The sequence below is a fragment of the Anas acuta genome, chromosome 3 (genome assembly GCF_963932015.1).
Source record: "Anas acuta chromosome 3, bAnaAcu1.1, whole genome shotgun sequence".
Classification (NCBI taxonomy): Eukaryota; Metazoa; Chordata; class Aves; order Anseriformes; family Anatidae; genus Anas; species Anas acuta.
In genome coordinates this window covers 5,821,656-5,845,009 of record NC_088981.1, presented here as the reverse complement: position 1 = coordinate 5,845,009, position 23,354 = coordinate 5,821,656, and the positions used below count along the sequence as shown (strand labels likewise).

The 23,354-nt window shown below is 39.0% G+C and overlaps 1 protein-coding gene across 10 annotated transcripts in view; it reads right to left on the bottom strand.

Moving 5' to 3' along the window:
* PLCB1 (phospholipase C beta 1) overlaps nucleotides 1-23,354 on the bottom strand; it is a 376,130-nt gene that overhangs the window by 161,241 nt on the left and 191,535 nt on the right. For all 10 annotated transcript variants that reach the window (XM_068675405.1, XM_068675406.1, XM_068675407.1 and 7 more), the window contains one exon: nucleotides 1,268-1,408. In XM_068675405.1, the coding sequence (XP_068531506.1) occupies nucleotides 1,268-1,408 (141 nt within the window). The remainder of the gene's footprint in view (nucleotides 1-1,267; nucleotides 1,409-23,354) is intronic.

Sequence of the window (23,354 nt, the reverse complement as noted above, 5' to 3'; positions counted from 1 at the left end):
CCAGATCGTTTATAAAAATATTGAAAAGTACCGGCCCTAAAATGGAGCCTTGAGGGACCCCACTGGTGACCGCCCGCCAGCCTGACGCAGCCCCATTTACCATAACCCTTTGGGCCCTGCCCGTTAGCCAATTGCTCACCTACCGTATCGATTTCCACCAGATATACTAGTTGGCTAATGAAAATTAGCAGAAGCAGAAACCTGGCAAACAAAAATAAACCCACTGAGGTTAAGGCTTCCATCCTACGTCCTTTTTCACCTGGTCTGCCATTTTCCGGTGCCTATGAGACAACAACTTTACTGTTGTCAAATAGCAACACTCTATGAAGAAATTATCTTTTTAGGGCAATGTAATGGACTCAAGGATGCAGGCTGTATGGATTTGTGTTTTGTGCATAGTTTGTTGGAGGCTACCAGAGTCTACCTACTTGAATGGAAGTGGAAAGATGAGCTGCCCTTGAACGCCAATTTGGGACAGATAAAGAGCTTGCACTTCATTAAACACGGTTGGGTTGTATAGAAGGTGAAAGAAGGAGAATAAGAAAACTATGTACTAATATCAACTGCAACATGCTTGTTACACAGAACTGTGCTTACTGTGGCTTGTTGGACAGACATGAAAGTACTGCCTACCTGCATGGAAAAAGTACTTTGCTAAGGTAATGACATTTACATCACAATTCTTTTCAGGGGTTATCAACAAGGCAAAATGCAAGCTTAAAATTAACTGTTGAAGACCAACAGAAAGTGGCATGTGTATGTTATATTTGGTGTCTGCTTGCTCACACACATGAGTATGTAAGTTAGGCCTGTAGATTCCACTGCTCTGACACAGGTCAGCCAGAAGAAGTCAACAGTTTACACTTGGATATTGTCCATAATCTGCACACACACTTAGAACAAGCATAAAAGGGTGGTGATAACTACTGAAAGATATCAGTATGTGTTCAGCGATTCACCATATATTTCTTATAGTGCAATAAAAATTTGTGAATATGATTATTTTCACAGAGCTTATTTGGGCTTTACAAAGACAATAACAAGGAATGTTCTGAAGATGAACATGCACATCTGTGACATAAAATTTACTGAATATATTCCCAGAAAATAATGATTGCATGTTTCTCCTTTCATACTGAACAGCACAGCTCTATAGCAGAATCGAGGTTCATTTCATAGTAATCTCAACTTTTATCTCATGCATCCCTATCTCAGAGGAATACTTCAAAAACATTATTTTTATGCAACACAGATGAATGTGTATTACCTTTGCTATATCCTCTTGAAATGCCACCAAGTTCAGGTACGATATATTGACCAGGTCTGGACCATAGACGACGGTTATCATTCGATTTTCCAGTCGACCTCCTAGGTTCCCAGTATCCAGTAGTTCACGCAGTTTTGGATCCTGCAAGAAACCATATCGCAAAATCGTTAAAAGTCTTCTGCAAATACTTCAGTTTTGAAAACTTGTGCTATTTTCAGCATTTTAAACATGATCATTAGAGATTCTGGTCTGGTTAATTCTTCATTAAAATTGTTAAAAGTATTAATTATAATAATTAAAAGAATCACTTCTGTAAACCATTCAAAGCCTCCAAGGCCCGTATTAGGACAGTCAGATGAAAAGCTGTCCAGTTAATATCAGCACCATTCTCTTTTTCACCTCTTTTATCTCTTAAGCACACAAACTGTTTTGCTTGTTGAATTTACACATTCTGTCCAAAGGCTACCAGCCTCAGCAGAAAGATTCTCTATAATTTCATTTGATTTTAGATAAAGCTCAATAGAGAAGAACTCAATTTTTCATAACAAAATAAGAAGACTGCCTGGAATTAGTTGCCTTAACTATTAAGAAATGAATAGTGTAAATTTTTCTGATGCCCTCCATCTTCTTCAGGTCCAAAATGCTATGTGTTATTTAAATCACAAGATCTCTTCCAATTATTTTTAATTTTCAGTCTTTTTTTCAGGTGCATATCCAATATAAAAATGACTACATAACATTCCTGTGAGGGACAGATAAATTCACTGAGTTTTTGTAGCTAGTAAAAACCCAAACTTCAACTTTACAAGCTTAAGCATGTGAGAACTAATTTCTGGTTATTTTGTAGTTTACAAGTTTCTAACAGATTAGGCTGCAGCATTTCCAGGCAATGCACTCAGTGTTTTTCAAGCTAAGAAAACTGCTTGGTGCTTGGCCTCAAGATACGATTTATAAAGGCAAAGGCAGATGAAAAGCAGCCCTGCACGACTGAAGTCAATCCTTTAATAGGGCCAGTATAAATTGAAAGCTCAAGGTTTCCTATATGGCAAGATTTTTCAGTCTGGTATAAATATTAAAAAATAGCCAGCAAATTGGATCACCATGGGATTACACTCAATTTTTTCACTAATCCAAAACCAGATTCTGTGTAGAGATCAAATGATTTCAAAACAGTAATAAATATATACTGCAGGTTGCACTTCATTTCCATGAACCTTTTCCCCTCTGCAGTCTGCATTTACGTTTGCTATTTATGATACTTCTTAATATTTAGGAACTTCTGAATAACGATTGGAATCTCAACTAACACAAATTAAATTTTGTGGAACCAGATGATAAGATTAAGATGATAAGAAGGACCATTTCTCATGATTCTCACAGGAAATTGTATATCCACAAGGCCTCAGTCTAAACAAGGCAATGGCGTTATGCATACGTTCACCGAGTATTTCACAAGGTTTGGGAGAAGAATGGTATATTAACTGGAAAGAAGTTTCTAGGCTGTCCATTAAAAAAAATAAAAAAATAAAAAAAATAAACACCACCACTGAGCTTCTTTAAATACAGGGTACGATGGCAAGTGTTGCAGGAAAAGAGATAGTATAATCCTATTTGAGTATTTGAGGGTTCTGTAAGGATGGAATACGATTGTGCTCTGAGAAAAAGATTTCATGGGTAAACAAGTTAATGACAGGCTTTCACATAAGAGAAAAGCAGAAGAGGGATATAAAAGTAGTAGTTGTGTTCCGGTGATGGGGATTTGAAGACAGATAAAGAAATTGTGTTAATTTGCATCTAGGAGAAAAGATGGAGAAATGCCCTGAAGATACTAAGTTAGTGATGGTGTATTACTAGCTGGGTTGCTTTCTGAATGTTGTAGCTGAATGTTATAAAGCACTCTTTAATTTCTCTGGAAGATGAGAGCTCATCTCCTTAAGCTGTTTTTTCAACCCCAAATCAGACTGATAAATGCTTCTACTAAAGTGGCTGGCTGGGAAGAGCTTCATTCTTTCTGATCTGAAAGAGGATTGTCTACCTAGTTTTATTCTCCTTCACATATTTGTCATTCCTTTCTCCCTTTCGCTGGCTGAATCTATTGCTCAGCTTCACTGCTGGTGATGAACTGCAATTGCAACAACAAAAGAAGAAAGAAGATAACCTTTTCCCTTCATATTTATAGTCAACTATAAGATGCATCTATGATGGATCATCCTCTAGTTAGTCTAAGATATGCATTAGTCATGCATCACAGAATAAAAAAGAAATATATTTGAAATGGGATGATTTATTTTTCGAAGCAAAATCATCAAAAAGAAGATATTTGGGACTGGCTCAGTGAGGGTTTTAGAAGTGCACAGTAAGTGGCCAATCAGGCGATACAAGTATGAAGCTGGCCTTCCAAATCACACGATTTGTCTCCAGGTTTTAAAGGCAAGAAATCCGACAGAACATTCTTCTTGGGTTGGATAGTTTGGATGAGTATTCTTCTATTCCATTTAGGACTTCTCTACAAAGTTTGAAGCACACAATCCCTTATAGCAATACATTATCTGGCTACCATGCAGCACCTATTAATAAAGGGCATCCACTGTGCATCCTGAAGCACCTCAGCATAACATGCAATATGCTCCATAGACTGAAAATAGATATTACCTATACATATGGATTCACTGAAAGGGAGTAACCTTCATACTAATAGAATTCTGGTCCTTTTTGACCCCTGCCATGGCTGTATTTGCCTTTGAAGGGTGCCAGCAGCATCTCCGCTTGTCAGTGACAGCTTAGTCCTTAAGTGATGATCTGGGTCACATTATTCAGTCTTTGAGAGCTTCAGATCTAAGCTTTAGGTACCAAAGTACTCTGGCAGCTCTTCACATCCCTCGTGAACAGTTCTGCTCCCTTATTACCTCAGTTAACTACAAATGCTTGTAGTTAACAAGCAAAATCAGAGATGAGCAAAATAACCTTTATCAATATCTTGAAGACTATCAAAGCTCTATGAACCAAAGCCCTTTTTAAAAATGTCAGCAGGTTTTCCTGCAGAGATGAAGATCCTGGGCTAGTAGGAAAGCACATGGGAGAAAAAAAAAAAAAAGAGAGAGGAAAAAAAAAAGGCAGCAAGACTAAATTTAGCTTCTTTTATATAAATTGGATTATTTTGGTTTTGATAATTCCATTTTGAGGAATGAGACAAAGTCTGCTGCTCTTTGCAGCTGCATTTAATATACTGGCTCATGAGCAGGCAGACTGGTTTTCAGAGTAATTTTTTGCTAAGCTGGGGTCTCATTATGAACATTTTGAGCTCTCTCAGAGACATTCAGAAGAGCGATGCCTATTAAATATTGATTATAGTTACTCTTTAAACACCTGAGCTACTGAAGCCCTACCATCCATGGGATGCTCAGCAGCAGCAGACTACTGACAGTGCCCACATAAGTCATACAACTTCTGTTTGCCAAAAAACATCAAATCATTGTGCTGCAGAGCGTCGTCTTTTGCCTCTTTAACTCAAAAGCTCTCAATGCCAGCTTGCTTCTTCCCTGCAGCTGAAGCCCATCATGAACTCCAGCTCAAGGACCACGGCTGCCTGAAGGCTGGCCCTGAAGCCAGGCCAGGAAAGTCAGCGCTTGTGTGGTGACACCGCAGTGGTTAAAGGACTGGCATTCCCAGCAGGAGATGTCAGCTGTTAGCAGGGAAGTACAGAGGAGGTGACAAGGATAGCACTGGCAGCACAAAGAGCTTTAGAATCCATTAAAAATCAGCTTACCCACCCCAAACTGAGACAAGAGGTGGGCAGAGGACTACCTGCTCCTTTGGCTTAAAACAACCCCCCAAAAAGCAAAAACAAAACAAACAAAAAAGCAACCCACAAACAAAAAAACAACCCTGCCTATCTCATTCTGCTGTCTTGAAAAACCCATCCAAAGAAAAATTACCTTAAAACAACCTGAAAGAGAAAGAGGGAGAAAAAGAAAAATTAGCCAGAAATATGAAAGAGAGGCTTATGGAATTTCTATCAGATTTATGAGCGAAGACTGAATACAGGTGATTTGTTAGAAGCCAGAATCCTGTGTACAGACAGATAAAAATAGATTTCAATCAGACTTCCAAAACTTTCTCCTGTTTTATTTTCTTTCAGTGGAAATCATAAAAATAACGTAAACTTAAGGAGTTTAATGACAATGACACATTAATGACAACCTCTGCAAAGACTGCTTTCAGCTGTGGCTGGTGTTATTAAAATGTAGCTTAATGCTTAAATTCCAATTACTGCGTCCTCTGCACATATAGCAAATGCTGCACATCTTTTAATAGGATCACCATCTCTTTCAACTTGTTTCAGGGAAAGTTGCAACACACCATCTGTCTGAGAAAATAAAATGTGCTGCTTTTTTTTTTTTTTTTTTAAAGTACATTACCATACATACATGTAAAATGCTGTCGTACAGTTTTTACAGATCCTAGCCCTTATAACCTATGTACGAAACATTTCACAAGATTTCTTTTGAGACAGAGAATCACAGCAGGAGCCAGGCTGCTGGGGCATGGCAGCCCCATGCAGGGGCTTTGCAGGCACCAGACTGGGCGCTCTGCTGCTGCAGCTCCCCTCGCAAGGATTCACAGCCACTTCTCGTAGGAAGCAGCTGCGACCCAGCTTCCCCCTGACAACCCACACACGCTATCCAGCTATCTCCCACCCTCTACAAACCAAAAGGCTTTTGGATTCTGTTTGTCTGCTGTCACGGGACAGAAAACAGGTGTCTGCATTTAACGACTCCCAAGCACTGACCCGATCCCTCCAAGGGGCAGCGGGTCAGCCAAAGCCTCACCTCGGATGCAGTGCAACACCTTGTGCTCCTCATCCTTCTCAGAGCAGCAGCAGCATTTCTGGGAGCAGCTGGCCGATCTCAGAAGGACATTAAGCAGCGACAGGACCTGTCAGGTGCTAAAGACCTTCCTCAGGGCTTAACAGTTACAGACGATGCGATGGCCAAACTGGATGGCTATCAGAAGACTCAGCCAGAACTTCTGGGTTGCTGAACAATTGTGCAATTCAAGTACTGCAGGAATTTTTGTATTTTTCTGGTGTTTGCTTGCATTGTAAAATAGGGTTCTTCAATCTAAATGAGTGATTATAAAAAAATACCACATGGCATTTCTACCACGACCCGAGTCGAACAGCAGTAACAGTATTATTTGCTGTCCCATTTCCCACTTACAAGAACTGCCTTGGCACTATTTTTTTTTGTATGGTAGGCACAGATCAAGACTCAGTTGTCTATACTGCGTATAGACTAAATTACACATACAGTATGTACTACATCAACTACGCAGCACAGTCCTGTGCATGCAAAATGTCATACATTCCCTGCCCACAAACAGCTATCAACCAAAATAATTTTCTTCTGCATCTCATGCATTAAAACATCATCTTTAAGATGTCAATAAATACTTGAGTCCTACTGAAGCTCTGAGAGGGATCCCAAAGCCTTCAAAAAAATAGATGCCTAGAAACACCACCCACCAAACCCTATATATAGACTCAGTGTAAGTCAGCTATTTGCATGACTTCTGTCAATCTGACTTGTGATTTCCAAACAGTTTCTGGTTCTGGCACTAAAAATAAAGCATCATCCTTACTCTGAAGCACTGTATGTAACAAAACAAAAGTTTCTGTTGGTAAATCAGGGTTGTAATATTTGTAAACTATACTATATGTTCTATATTACTGTATTTCTTAGACTCTAAAGCTTTTCACAATCCCAATTTGTTTTATTTGTAGCCTGATAACTTCAAGAGTGGAAAAGGTTTGAAACAAGATTGCAATGATTTTCATGTTAGTTCAGTAAGATTTCCAAGCATTCAAAACTGAATTTTATTTTTTCTAGCTCTTTATGTATCCCAGGGGAGGGGAAGATGGGGGGAAAGGAAGCTTAATTAGATAGCTACATATGCAAAGAGTTTTCCAAGAAATATTCAAATTTATGCTTAAATTAAACAAAAAATCTTGTTAAAATGAGACCTTACATTGTGACTCTGTCCAAGGCAAAACTCCCACACGCTTCCTTCAAATAGAGCCAAGTCTTATCCTCAGGAATGCCTTATCACAGAGCGTTTATCAACAAAAATGTATATACATATATATATATATAGCATATACAGTTTGTATATTTGACCCAGATTCCCAAATACCAGCTCTTAACACTTTAAGCACCAGGTGAGCAGCTGTAGCACAGGCACAGTAAGTAAGAAATAGTGAGTGTCTCTGCAGAGCAGACCACTTACCGTATGGCTAACTAAGGACTTCAGCCGCCTTGCCAGCACACAAAACACCTCCCCAGGCAGTTACTTCCCCCCCGCCTCAGCAAGGACTGAGATACCCACCTGGCAGCCTTTTTCTCTCCCTCCTGAGGACATGAGACAAAGGTGTGAGTGGTTTAAGGAAACGTCTACCTTTTGGAGGGCGCACACACCAAACCTCTCCATACGAAGGAACCAGACCTCTGTGCTGCCTCTTAGGAAGCTCTGAACTGCCATGGTGCAATGGTACGACCCTCGGGAACAAAGTAGTCTTGCCAATTAAATTAAATTTACCATTACCAATCCCAACACAGATCTCAAAGCTGGTTCAGATACCCTTCCTGTCACACATCCCCTAGCAACAGTACGGGACTGAAAACTTTCAAACAAGAGGATTGACAGACTCATCTTTCAAAGAAACGTATGTTTCTTCCTTCTCCTTCCTTTGTTAAGACCAAAGTCAAAACTATCGATAGTTTCTCTTTCAGCAATGCCTTTCACTGACTAGACAGGATGTCCATACGTGGGAATCACACCTACAAAACTCGATGAAAGGATTTTGTCTGTCTTCTTTAATGACAATCATGTGAAATGAATATACTCCAATTACTACATCAAAGATACTCAAAACAGTGTTCTCTAAACTCTGTTTTCTTTCATCACACAGAATTCAACAAGAAGTTTGGTATTTAAATATATTCACTCATGAGATCAAGTAATTTTTACCACATTCATTATCATTAAACTAGAAATATCTTTAGTCCAGTACAAATAAGGAAGTGTACTGTTGTGTGGCTTGTTGGTTTTTTTTGTTAAAAAAAAGTCTTCATTCATTCTGCAAATGTGTACCAGATCAATAAATCACCACAGTATCTGCAATCACTTCTTATCTGAAATTATTTTGCATTTCTAGGGCTCCAGAATGTATTCCAAATATTGCATGATACCTCCATAGCCAGCTCTGCACAGAAATAACGCCAATGTTTTGTTTAAACATACAAGCCCTTGCTTCAGATTGTCATTCTTGTGCAAATTTTGTCACTGCGTTCAACGGATGTTTCTTAAAAAAATTACTCTAAACAATCTGAACTGGTCTTAAGTTGGCCATCTGTCTAGTTAATAGGTGGAATACTCCTAGAGTATCTCCCAGCTCTCCTGGTGCGCTCGTGTTTTCATGGCAGAACATCACACAAATACTTGGCCTGCAGACGTGTTTGGTTCTCCTTTCCGATGCCCATTTTTCTCGGAGTTTTAGTTTCACAATATGCCAGTTTTAAATTGGGCAGAAAAAAAAATCAAATGTGAATACTACAAACTAGCTTAGTACAACTGGACTGTGTGTGGTATGTTTCAATCCTTTTTGATGTGGTTGTGATTAACATGAAAGTACTTTATATCTCAGTGTACATCTTAGTTTAAATGACAACTTAAAAAAACTAAAACACCTAGAAGAAAGGCACTACCATGCACAATCTTCCTTTAGATGTTTTCTAACTCACTAACATTTTTATCCATTTCTATTAGCTGCAGACAGTTCATTATTTTAAAAATGACCTCGAAGCACTTTCTTTTCAGTGTTTTTTCCTTCTCACAGTACTTTGAGGTTTTCTTCAGTATAGTTTTAAAGGAAGAGATGAAGAGAGATGAGAAAAGAATCTTCTCTCATCTTCGTGTTCCTTCTGTTAATTCATTTTCTTGGGTCTATACTAGACTATTGGAATTATAAAAAGTCTTAAAATCAAATGATTTCTACAGCAGCTCACATAGCACGCAAGAGCAAAAATAGTTGGAACAACAGATTAATTTCGATTTATCTCTAAATCTCATAAGGCATTGTTCTTCCAATTCCGAATCACTGTGAAGAGTTATTTTAATAGGGCTGCTGCAGAGGTAGAGCTACAATCAGCTATATATTTATACAGCATTTTCAAAAATCTAAATTACTTGGAACCAGCTGAATGAGAGGAACTGCATGAATGCCCACTATGCTTTTTTGAGTGCTCCATAAGGGCTGGAGCTTGCATTTTAATGTATTTTTTAGCTGGTGGAAGCATGTATATCCAGCCGGTCTGTAATGCTGAATGCACCAACTACTCAACCTGTGTAAAAATAACAGATGAAATACAGGAAGGTATAATTGAAAACATCCGACTAAGGAGCTGCTTGTTATTGCAACATTGCTGTTACGTGCATCAAATAAAAAAGAACGAGATATCCTGCTCAGCCGTGCCAGCATTATTTTGTTCCATCTTACCTGCTTGTGAGATATTTTGCTACTGTCAGTGAGAGAACTCTAGCTTATAATAGTTGCTATATATTTTTTTTAAATTACCAAGTCATATGGGATGTATACCAGTAAAGGTTTCAATTTACCTGATTTTTTTTAATTGCTGTGAACATCCACTATTCGCATTATCCTTAAATATTTCATAGAATCATGGAATGGCTTGGGTTGGAAGGCGCCTTAAAGATCACCTAGTTCCAACCCCCCTGCCATTTAATTCTAGGAAACTCATTAGTAATATAGCAAACAAATTCAATGATGCAGCAACAGATTCTGCCCTGGTGAAACCATAGGGAATGGCATTGAGACTTGCAGGGATAAAAGCACAAACTGCTCCTGCTAGAGCTCCGATCATAATTTTTTTCCATCTTGGATAATACCAGATGCTCAGCTTTTGCAAATCAGACAGTGAGCTTACAAGGGACTCACACTGGCACACCTATTTCACTACTGACTGCCACAGACAAGTTCTCTTGCCCTGCCATTTGTCACAAAACCTTCATTTATTTTATTATGTACCAGTAACAATAATTCAGAAGCAAAGAAGCATTCACAGACCCTTGTAATTTGAAAACCGGTGCAAAATTAGCATGGATAATCCCATTTCCTGGAGATCTCAGTAGGGCTGCTCCTGCTTACGGTCACCATCCAACCCAGCAGGCACCTGAGCCAGGGTACCACAAAGGCCAGGGAGCACTCATTGCCTCAATGATGCCTGGACTCTGAAATCCTAACTACTACCATAGCATCAGCTGAAAAGCAATTCATACAGCAGAGGCCTATGCTTCAGATGGCAAAGTATCTGTAGTAATCTACAATCAAAACAGAAATTAAGACTTTTTTAAAAGTTGGTCTGCTTCATTTTACTCCAGAGAGGGCAATTTTTGTAAATAGATTTTAACTTATTATATAAATCGTTAACAAAAAAAGAGTAGAAACAGATTCCTGTTTTCTTAAAAGACAATATGACTACTGAAAAAAAACAGTGGAGTCTACTAAAAGTATGACTAAGAACTACAGATGTGTTTTTTGGGCGCATGTATCAAGGAGAGACAGAGAAAACAATAAATACAGAATCTGGATTTGGGTGGTTGCATGTTAAATTAATTTTACTTCCTGTGAAAGTACAGGAAATACGTTCAATCATTGCTGAGAAAAGAATATCCCAAGCCTAATGTCTTTGGTGAGCTACTGCAGAAAGAAGTCTGCAGGGATGTCATGGACATTATTTTAAGCAGTATATTTTGTTCTTTATGGCATTGAGAAGTAATCAACAGAAGGGATATAAAACAGTGTGGATGGATCAATTTAAGATCAGACTAAGATGTGTATCAGACATCGACCTGGAGAACAGTCCTGATGGAAATCCTGAGTACTACATGCTTGTGAGCAGCCAAACAGTATGAGAATATCAGGATGATGGAAATATTCAGGAGAATGAGGATGATGGAAAATGGCCCCAAAAGAAAATGGACTGTATCTCATGAAGTCTACAAGAATAAAAATCCAGCTGCAGACACTTTGGTGCAGTGAACAACTTTGTGCATCTGAATTATTTGCATATGTTATAGAACTGAACCGAAATTTGCGCATAAACACATGTCTCTGCCTACACAGACATGGAGCATTAAGTAAGACAACTATTTAAAACAGCATCAGAAATAATGCCCAACTTCAAGTTGCTCCATTTCTATTAGTTTTTCTTACGGTTCAGAGAAAAACCAGTAGGGGCAATGTTTATTCATCTTAAAAAAGCAGATAATACTCAGTGAACAGATCTTCAGTTAAAAAATACAGTTGCATCTTTGATATTCACTGATTATTCTTTCCCAGAGCAGAAATAATTAAACATCACTTCATGGAAGTTCAAGGAGCCAAAGGATATTTACCACCTTCAAAACTACTGTGAAAACTTTGAAAATCCGTATCTAAGCACAAATACCAGACGATGCACTGAAATTACGAGATAACTGAAATTCTGCTTTAACTTACATCCCTAACAACTCTCCTCACCTCAAAGATGCTACCCTGAATTTACAGTAGTTGGGAAAGACTAAAAAATTGGCACAGACAGTTTAACAGCTATTAATTATTTTTAAACGTGCCTTGTTCACATCATGCCAGTTTGCAAAGAATTAAATTCCTTACATTTAGAAGGGGGATCAGCACTTTTCTTCCTAATATCACTTGCTAAGTGCCAGAGAGACTTCTAGTTATCCAAGAATTTAATGAACTACATCCAACAATTTAAGGCTGTTTCATTTAGATAAAAGGCTTTCCCACCGAAAGGATAAAACAGCCTTCAAAGCAGTGGAAAATAAAACATATCCCTGTGTGTATAAACCACTCAAGCAGTTAGTTAATTCTAAAAATCACCTTTTAGCTGTGGAAAGTGGAGCAAATGGACGTCACAATCAGGCTGCAGTCCAAAAGAGTGCACAGAGGACAAAAAATGCTGTGGAAAGTCCAGGACAGGTTTTGTGGTCCACGCTTTGTCAAATTTCCTGCGGATCCCCAGCGGAGTATTTGACTGAGCAAAACTATGCACTCCAGGGTTTGACAAAAATATTTCTGAAAGGTCATAAAGTCCAATGCTTTTTGAAAAGGGAATTAAAAATACTTCATGCACACAAGACTACGGCACTTAGGGTACACTTTATCCAGTTGGATCCTTTCCAACACATCCTTGGGAAAACAAATAGTTACAATGTACAAAATTGGGAGAGGAATATTCTGCAAAAAATGAGAATATCCTCTATGCCACTTCCCTAAAACATTATTTGACGCTATGCGTTTTAAAATACAGTTCATGTAAAGATGTGTCTTACCTATGGGCACCATCTTCATGAAAGAATGTAACAGCTTTGCTAAAATATTTCAGTGGTGGTAGATTTTGTCATTTTCAGGTATTTTAAAAGTGGCCCGGCCCGTATGCAGGAGGTTGATTTTGTTCTTTTTTTTTTTTCATTTAGACTTCTCAGATAAATCAAACTGTGCAAAGTATTTTCCCGCAGAAAGGATTAGCGAGAGGCAGACAGACCTTTTGAGATGACAAACCAGTGAGCTGTAATGTTGGAGCACTGTGAAAGCTCATTTGTAGACAGTTTAACATGGCATTTAAATACACGAAGTCATTTACGATGTAGCCTTTGCTCTGGAAGACCCCAGCATTTCTGAAACACTTTTGTGTCTTTCCAGCTAAGGTAGGAAACAGTTGTATTTGCAGTGCAAAGCCAATTTCAACAATGATCAACTGCCAGCAAGGAACGGGAGACAGGAAGATCAGCCGAGAAAGCAGCAACTGTAGGAAGATTTATGATGCCAGGGTTTAGTCTAAAGCTGAAAGGATTTAAAGGGTTTGGATCAGACCATCAGTGAATGAGATGCAATTAAATTCCCGATGCTGCTAAAACTGGTTATGCAGAAATGCGCACCACTTCCTCTGTGCAACAGGCTGCAGGATCAGGCAAAGGCAGCATCACCCTAACCTCCAACACCATCCATAATTCAGCTCTACCACACTGCTCTTCTGCTTTACAGCACAAAGCGTTAACGCTTTGCATTTCTCATGTTCCTTCCTCTTCCTTCTATTCTGCTTTACCAGGAAATAAGGAAACAAACACAAAGCATGGACATCTCTTGTGATAACAGAGGCATAAAACATTGCATTTCAGTGTTTCAATTTCCTTCTTCTCCTCCTACCTCCGTTAAGTCAAAGCGTACCAAATTTCATTTTCCTTATATTACCATCAACAGCTCTTGCCTCACTTACAGTGTTAGCACAGCAAAAGTTTTTTTTTTTTCCATTAAATCATTTTTAGAATGAGAAAGAAACGTATTCTTCGTACTTACAGAGCTAAATAGACTCTGAAGTGATGAAGCATATAAACTCATTGCTCTAATAGGAACAGAGTTAAGGCTTTCCTTTCTTTTTTTTTTTTTTTTTTTTTCTTTTCATGATTACATAGCTGAGGATGCTGCCTTGAAAAGCCATCTTCACATTGCCTTAGGTTAGCAGTACATCTTGCAATAGAAAATGGCACCGACAACACCTGAGGCCCCCTCCTTGCACAGTTTGTGGGGGATGCCAGCGGTGGAGGAATTACTGGATTATTTTTCTTTCTAACTTTCAAGATATAACGTCCCCATAGATGACACAGAGGTGACATCCACATGCCTCTGCCAGGAGGCAGAAGTTCGGTGTCTTAGGTCTCCTAAACATTCAAGAATCCTTTGAAGATTTACGAAGGTGACAATCTCAGTTCCTCAGAGGCATATGTGACTCCTGAGTGCAGCCTGTAGAGAAAACCCTGGAGCAAATTCCCAGCTGGTGGGAAATTATGGCTTCAGTTGGCCCTGCTTGCCCCGGGTCAGAGCATCTCGTCACTTCCACGCTGAGTGCGCTGCTCGGGTCCAGCCTCATTACTGTACATAACTAGACCCAATGGCTGATGCAGCGTGCTGTGTTTCCATCCCCTGCAGTGTGTGTGCAATACGCAATGTTATCCCCTTGTTTTACAGCACGTAAGAAAATGCTTGGTATTTTCTTACTTTTTTATAACTCCAAAAGGTCTGTGGAACCTTGCTGTAATTTTCTATTACATTTAACTTTTCAACGGGGACTTTTTATAGCAAACTGAATCCCAGTAGTGCTTTGAAAATTTTTTCCAAGACTCTGAAATATTATTTTCCCAGCAGAGCCTTGGTAACAGGGTTACCTGAAATGACAATGACTCTGAACCACTAAACCCAGCAAAGTGGGTAACTTCTACCACACAAACAAAACAACCCCCTACAGATAAAACTCTTGCACGTGATAGAGAGATCAACAGTGCCTGGCATCAGCCTGAATATTTGTACTAATGACTGCCCAAAATAGCAGCAACACAGGGCCATGTGGAACCCTACCTGAGACTGTAAAGTGTGAACAATGAGGGGTCTAAGGCACCTGGGGACCCTTCTTTCCCCCATTTTTTGCATATTTTCCATTCCATTTAGATATTTCAGTAAGTTAGTTTTAGTTGTGGGCTTTTGGTTTGGTTGGTTTTGTTTTGTATGTTTGTTTTTAAACTTGCTCCTTTGTTTTTTGGAAAAAAGGACATCAGTTCATCCCTCCTGGCAATCTGGAAGCCTTTGAAAATAATGTGTATTGTTGCCAATTTATATTGACACCACGATCTGTTTTGAATCAACACACTGTAATGATGCTCATGGCATCTGCCCCTTTCTGCAGGACTCGCTGAGAGGAGCTATTCATTGTGCAAGTACAAGCAAGAGCAGACAGGGAATAAATCTCAGGAAGTTTTTAAATATCCTTTTCTTTTCTCTTTTTTTTTTTTCATCAAGAAGTGATTTTGCTTTGAATCCTGTCTCATAACTAGTTTCCTGGAGGAAGGGAACAACAATAGGTTTTGAAAGAGGGCTAAATGCAACATGGGGAAACCTACTATTTGGGCAGGAAAAAAAGCACAGCCTTACACCTTCCCTTGGAAAAATACTGTGCCCAATATAACAAATGGTGAATGGAGGTATTATAGAGCAAAGTTCTGGGCAGAATTCCCAGAAGAAATTTATTTTTGGCTTATCATGTTTCTAATCTATTTTTTAAACCAGGCTACTGAACAGGTAGAAATCTCCGGAGTGGTAGGAAGCTCACTGGATAGACAGAAACTTGTAGATCATACTTGATGTAATCTACCCCAATAGCTGACCTATTGAGCACTGGAGAAAATTTACATGGTAGAAAGTTAGGACAATTGACACACACAAACTTACTCCTGCCCCCAAACAAGTTGGCTATTGCCTATCGTTTTGCTTGAATCTTTAGAAAATACATTTTAAGGTCACAAATTTACTTTCTTGAAGTTTTTCATCAGTCAGCACAATTAGAAAGGTTACAATTCAATCTGAAATGGTTTTTATCTTGCAGCCCTAAATAAAATGAAATTTCCATGTTCTTCATATATCTTTGATCAAACAACAGACTTTGGAAACCTGACCAACTATTTTTTTTTTTTTTTTAAATGTCACGCCTGGGTTGTCTTTCTCTGAAAACAAGTGTAGTACAGAGACTCTGATTCAAACACCCAAAGACCAATTGGCTGTACTGCTGACGACCCTACTCACAGCAACTGCAGGATAAGCTTTCCTGAAAATCAGCAAAGCCGCTCTACTGCCTTACTGCATGGCCTTACAGAATGAAGAGTGATAGACTGAACTAATCAGACTGAAATTAATAGTGTATTGGAATAAAGAAGAACTGTTTGATTTTTTTTTTCTTTTTTAAACACATGCATTTCCTAAAAATAAATGCACTCGCAAGAGCCAAGTAAGTCTAAAGCAATCCAAGGTGAATTTTTCGAGAAGAATATTGAGTCACTTTTCGTCTCAGTGCCCAACTCTTTTCTGGCTATTTTGCAAGCCATTTGGCTTTTTGTTTGCTTGTTCCATCTGTAAATCAGGTCTAATTATACCCACCTCTTTTGTAAAGCATCCTGGAATCAATAAAGCTGGAAAGTGCTGCCTAAGCTCTTAATTTGTTTGCATGTTCCAACAAAAAGCTCCACTCTTCTTGATAGGTCTAATGTGCACAGTATCTAACAATGTCTTCTTCCTTCATATTCCCGACAGTGCCTCTCAAAAAAATTGTTTGTTTGTTTGTTTAGGTTTTGTTCCTTAGGTTTAGTCAGCATGTATGAAGGTTGGGATATCATACCAATTTATAACATTTTTCTTACAAGTCAAGGAAAATCACAGCCCTGTTCTTAGCTGTCGGCCGCGCTTGCTCTAGGACTGTGAAGAGAAGATTCACACAACCCACGCTAGGCACATAAAACTGGAGAGGCTACCAGAGGGGCTGCTGTCCCAGAGCCAGTTATTTCGTGTTACAGGATGATACTTGAATGACCCCCAGTTGCCTGGACAACCCACTAGAGTCAGGACATTTGGCTCAGGTCAGCCCCTTTCAGCACCACACATGGAAGCTTCACAGGTTCTTTCAGCAGGCTCTAGCAGTTCATGCTCCAGGGAAAGGAATGAAATGGATGGATAATGAAAGCATGGAGCCTAACAAACTTACTTTGTTTTTATCAAACTCAATACAATCTCTACCACTATGTGCCCCAGTGCGTTTGGGATGAGCAAGCTGCTCTGGAAGGATGCCCACTGACTTCACGAACTAGGAAGATGAATTAATGAATTGAACAGATTTCAACTAACTTGGTGATATGAAGAAAATTGAAATCTCACACCTTTAAAGAAAGGGAAAAGACATTCTTACACATACTGAAATGAGAAAAGGTTGCCTCTCGAGACCTTCTCCAAGATCCTTTCCAAGCAATGAAGTAAGCTTACTGTTTCAAAGGAAAGCAAATGTCTACCAAAACACAAGTTCGTGTTTTTAAAAGCTCAGAGCAACTCAACATGTTTTCTCCCATCAGATAAGTGTCAGCAGCAGCTGATAGTGATCAGGTCTGAGGAGCTGCTGGAGCCTACAACAGCTGCCCCCTTGCTTTACAGGTTCAGTTTGCTTTCAAAGGAAGGGTATCATCTTAAATCTCATCCTGCAGCTAAAGGGAACCCAGCAGCCCTACAAAACAGGCACAGCCTTAGGACACCAGTTCCTGTGACATCCAGGTGTTGTAACTGCAAATGTGTCAGCATCCTACCTAGTGAACAGGAAGGGCTGTGATCAGGGCGTCAGTGTCACAACTGATGCACTTTGAGAATAAAAGCATTTGGGATGAACTGGGCTGTTATTCCGAGCAGTGAAGCTGTACCATGGGTAACAAACTGTATTTAGACTTGCTTTTGTGAATAACCCCATTGATTTTAACATGAAAGCCTGAATGAGTAAGTCCCACATTCACATGACAACAAAGAAAAGCAGATGCCCGCAGAATACAGGAACAGTTCAGTTAAATGTGGGCTGCTTTCATGTAATGCTCCGGGATGGAATATAACAGTCATGGGGTGATGGCTTCCCCCCGATGCAAGAGTCATTAGGCAACGCTGAGTCAAGCAATGAAGAAGTACGTCCCTTCCTCCTCTTCACTGATGCTGATTCCTCTCATGACCTTTGATGAGAGCTTTGCCTAAGAGGAGAATGAGCCCAGAACAAGGCTAGAGGCAGGTATCTGCATTACAGCTGATCCCTACATTTCTGGTCTATATCCTGCTGTCCAGTCCAGCAAAACCCTGAAGCTGATGTTTAACTGAAGCATCTGAGTAGTCCCAGTCAAATCAGTGTACTGCAGATTCACAAGTAAGAAACACAGAAATTTCTTTTTTTTTTTTTAATTCTTTTTTGAAGTCTTAACTTGTATTTACATTTATCGTAAAAAACCCTGACATTTCCAGTAGGGTTTCAATGGGCTTTCATTTAAAGATTTTTTTTTTCTTGTTTTGAAGCACCTGTTTCTGACATACTTTGTTCCAAAGGTGTGACTTCTTAACAGGGACTTGTGAAATAAGAAACACTACTTCGTGTATATATTTTTGTAAAAGCTTTGATTGAAAAGGTGAAAATAAGCCCTTAAAATCTTTGAAGAATTATGTTGCTCAGGTACAAAATACTAAGAAAACTGTTTGTTTTTCAGGCTGTAGAAGAAATAGTGGCTTTGATATTTGTAAGACAACGCTACTTGTTTCTTCCTTTCTGAGTCTTATTTTAAATATTCATATTTGCAAGTAGCAAGAAGCTTCTCCGTAGTATTAGACACAAAGAAGGAAGTATTTCAGAGGAGAAACAGAAAGGGTTTTTATTCACTTGCACACAGTCTGGGAACAAAGGAGTGCTAAAACAGTTGGGAAGGAGGGCACACATGCTCAAGATGGTTTTTCCAATTAAGACATTCTTAAAGTATAATTTTTTTAATAGTTTTAACCTGACTGTCACAAACCAGAGACCCAGACCTGCCATCATCAGGGGTTCAGACTTGGAATTAGTACAGTCCACTTTCTAGAATGAGAGAAACAGTGCTTAAGGAAGATGAATTCTTCAAGAAGAACCTGATTTCTGTATGTGTCAACTATGGTTATACCCTTATCTATGCACTTTCAAAATACAGCAGAAACTAACATCTAAATTCTATGGGGAAAATCCTGAAATACCTGTCAGCACTGATTTTCTATACGGCTTGAGCAAAATGAGAAAATATTTGAGTTGATCTGGGAACTGACATTTTTGAAAATTGCCTGGCTGGTCTACATCCAATAGTAATTTCCAGGCTCAGTGTTTATTTTTGCATTTATACACTAACATGATAAAGACTGAGGGGAAGAGGAGAGATGGGGGCAGAAAAGGTCTGCTCTGCAACAATTATAATTGCAATCAGAGTGTCAATGGGAGTTAACAGGAGCCTGCTGAAGTCAGTTGAAAAATTGACAGGAACATCTATAAGCTTTTTATCAAGGACTATTTCATTGATTGATACTGTAAAGGCTAGATATGTAGTCATTTTATATTGGAAGAAATAGAGCAAAATGAAATAATTTATCAAGTTCAAAGTTAATAAAGTTGAGTGGGTTTGAGTTTCTTTGGATTTCTAAGGAATAATCTGACTGTAGATATTCACAGATCTCCTGTGTGTGCTATGTACCTGGGCCCAGGCTCATTCTCACATCTCAGTTTGAGGAAGAGGGAGTAGGAAAAAAAAAGGAAAAAGAAAAAAAAATCACAAGAAAAAGAGGTCCACCAATGTGCTAGACCAGTAATACTCCAACAGGTCATAACGAAACTTTCAAGGTTTCAAGTTCTACGATATCATGGACATAAGTGTTATAAATAAGAGCTTTCATGGTGATATTGCTATTTTTTTCTTCAAGAATTTCCTACTTCGTGCTGTATTTCAGTTCTTTGTTCAAATTTCTCTTAAGAGCCACCACATCCTTAATTTCCCTGGATCACAGTTTCAGCCTGTGTGGCTCCCACTCTATTTTGTCTTCTGTGAATTCCAGCAGCTGCCATCCTTGACTTTGTTTGGTTGAAAGGAAAATTAAACACACACCATTTAATCAGCCTGTGTTACAGTTTTCTTTTATGCTGTTAGGGTGTAATAGCTTGGCCTTTATTTGCTTCTAACAGGCTCAGAATTATTTTTGATAAAATAATGCAGTGTTTGTTCAGCTCTCAAAATAGAAATACCAAAAAATGCAAGGCAATGTAGTTACGTGGACAGCTATTAAGTGGAATCAAGATGGGTTCAGCAGCTGAGTAATTCTAGTCGCTATCAGATTAAATTAATATATTTAAGTTCTCAAAAGAGAATATGAATTTTAAAGTACTCCAGCAAATTATTCCAAGTTATTAGAATGTCATTTACTATTATTTATCCATGTTACTGTACCTCAGTCTTTGTTTAATACTATTTTAGTTCCACTTTCACAACACTGTCAACCCCAAGCATTCAAAAGCCATGAGTCACCTATCTTTCAAGGAAAGCAACTACTTTAAATCCAGGAGATACATTATTATTGTTATTGCTGTTTTTGTTAATAACAAAATCTTGTAGGTTCTCTGTGTTTTTCCAAACTGATTTCTGTACCTTCCATAACTCACATTTTCAACCTGTCTTTCATACCAACAGTGAATGTACAGTTAAGGTGAGATTCTTCTAACCTGAATCTGACTGTAAACGAGGAGTGAAAGCTGGAATCTGTCCTTGGATGGGAAGGATACAAGCCCAGGAAATATGCACATCCTAGTACAGTTCTGCCCCGGAGTATTGAAAATGCCGAACAGGAAGTCCATACAAAAATGCCAAATATGAAAAACTCAGGTAATAAATACTTCGGGGAGAATACAGAAATCATTTTTTGCAGCGAATTCACTGTAATTACTTGCTGTTCAAATTCTGAAAAGAGACATTTGGGAATCTATCCCAAAATTCTATCCCTTTTTTTGTTGTTTCTGAAATGTTACCGAAATGCTACTAACGCTGTTCAGCAATAGCACATACCTACTGAATAATAGAAACGTACAATTTAGTCTTTTAAAGAGACTTCAAAGGTCTCTCCAGTGTAAGAAATATCAGTAAAACTGAACAGCGAAATTCTTCAGGATACAATCCAAATACAAGCTCAAGAATAGAAAATTTTTCATTCAGTAAACCGTAGGGCCGTAACAATATCTGGTCTACCACCAAATTGTAAAAGGTGGAACTCTCACGCTTTCTTTGACAGCATTCCAATTATACTTCTATTGTACTCTAATTTCATATTTGTAGCAATGAATGCGTCCATACAAAACGCTGATTACTTTCTCATCAGATTCTGGCATAGCACATGCTATTCTTTGACAGGTAGGCAAAACTTGACTTTTTAATTCTTCTGCCAGTGAAAATGCTCCAGTGGAGCAGTACAGGAATATTTACCCTGGACATAATATTGTTCTCACGCTGCCATGCCGCGCTATCTCGAGATCAAACTGTAAGAATGAATTCCGACTACTGAACGGTGAAAGGGTTTTCTGTAGAGCTTGCATGCTGTCTCCCTTCCTTTTGGCAAGATGCCTCTGGGTTTGATCGCTATGTTTTAAATACTAAAAGTCTGTCTTGCTATTGCTAACCACACGCACCTCATTGCTGAGGCAAACAGGTATGTCAGGACGGCTTTCTCTTTTTCAACAGCCTGCTCCGATCAGACTAACGCAGCAACTCAACAGACAAAAACTCAGGGCAGAAACCAAGTATTAGAGTCTCACCTTTGCCAGGCAATTAGAAATCTGTTATGCCCTTGAAGCCTATGGAGATCTGGTTATATTATTTCTGGTCATATAATACATACTACTATTTTATATTTTTACCACAAACAGCACAATGCTGCTGCTGTGCTGCAAGCTGGGCTGGCTCTAATTCCTATTTGACAATTTCCAATTTCTATGTATCGTGTCACAACTTATTTTTTTTTTTTTCCTTTTAATAACTCCATGGCTTTCCCAATGAAGATCCTGTTCAAGTGTTTAAACCTTCACTATTTCCATTTTCCTGGTCTCTGCAGCTTCCTGTGGCCCTGGGCATGAGCCCTCTGATTGCACTCCCACATCTTCAGACGATAGATCTTTCAAGCAAATTGCAGGATACAAATATTGCAAATATATAATACACAGCAGAGTTGCAGCTAGGGTTAAAAACAGAAATAAAAAACAAATTTTTTTAATTAAGGAAATTAAGAAAGACTTTGATTGCCATGTCTCTGTACTACATTTTCCAGCACAGGCAGGTGAAGCTTTGGACAATGAAGTCCTTCATTTAGGCATTTAGGTAGCTGGCAGTATTTACAGCATAACTCTTTGGTTCGGTCAATTACTTGATCTCAATTTTATTTATTTATTTTTACATTTTTGGATGGTTTAGGTTTCCCTTGGAAAATTTTGACTCTAATCTTCTAAGCACATCCATCCCACTGATTTTTTTTCACAGAAATGGCAAAAACTAACCTACTGCCTGAGTTGTCTGCAGAGCTTTCAAACACCATCTCAGGGCAGAGATGTTATCAGAGGGTTTTCATACACTTCTGCATTTGAAGAGTAGAACAAATAGTGCAAGATCCTAAGCAAGGCTTCCTGGTTAATTCAGGCTAATAGTAATTGAAATAGTTCAACACTGTGTTAAGTATAGTTCAACTTCATCATCCACAGTAACATTTAATTCAAGCCATCACACTTTTGACATGGCTTCTTTATTGCTCTTATGATTTAATTTTCCTACAGCTCTTCAGGCTTGAGAAGGTCAAATCTGCTGTATTGGTGTCCATAATTCTTCATCGACATCAAATGAGATAAATCAGGGAGCTGTGAATAGGTTGGTGTCTGCACAGGCACATCAATATGAAGCTATTTACATACAAGTTCGTGCCCATCCTGACACTTGTTTCATCACACATATTTGCCAAAAACAAAATCTTGAATCTCCTGGCATCATGCCTAATCAGCCACGAGTCATAGGATGGAAAATAAAATCAAAGGAGAAGAAATCTTCGTAGGTTGGTGTTATTTTTCCTGAAAGTGCCCGAGGGGATCTATGACAGTGTGGTTATTGCTGCATTGATACGGCCGGTTTTCCCATTTCAACGTGAATCACAGAATATCCCGAGTTGGAAGGGACCCATAAGGATCATCGTGAATGTTAGCCAAGAGAGAATCCTGCCTGTCAGGAGGAGTGCTGGTGGCACGGTGTGCACAAAGCCTTTTGCCAGCGGGCTCACCTGCCTGCTCACCGACTCTGCCTGGGTGCAACAGGCACCTCTGCTTCTGCAGGGCCCCTGCTGGCTTAACACTGAGAAAAAGTTGTCTGCTAAGCAGGGTCTGAGCAGCAGCCCCTGAAACGTCTCCACTGCAATCACAAGCTTTTTGATCACAGAGTCACAAATGCCCCAGCTGAGAGATTGTTCCTCCATTTACAGCTTACAAGATCCCTGTTAACTTCCCCATCAGAAGCTGCCACGAAAACCTAAACCAAGACAAACCAACCAAGCAAAAGAAACCCCACCAAACAAATGAGCATT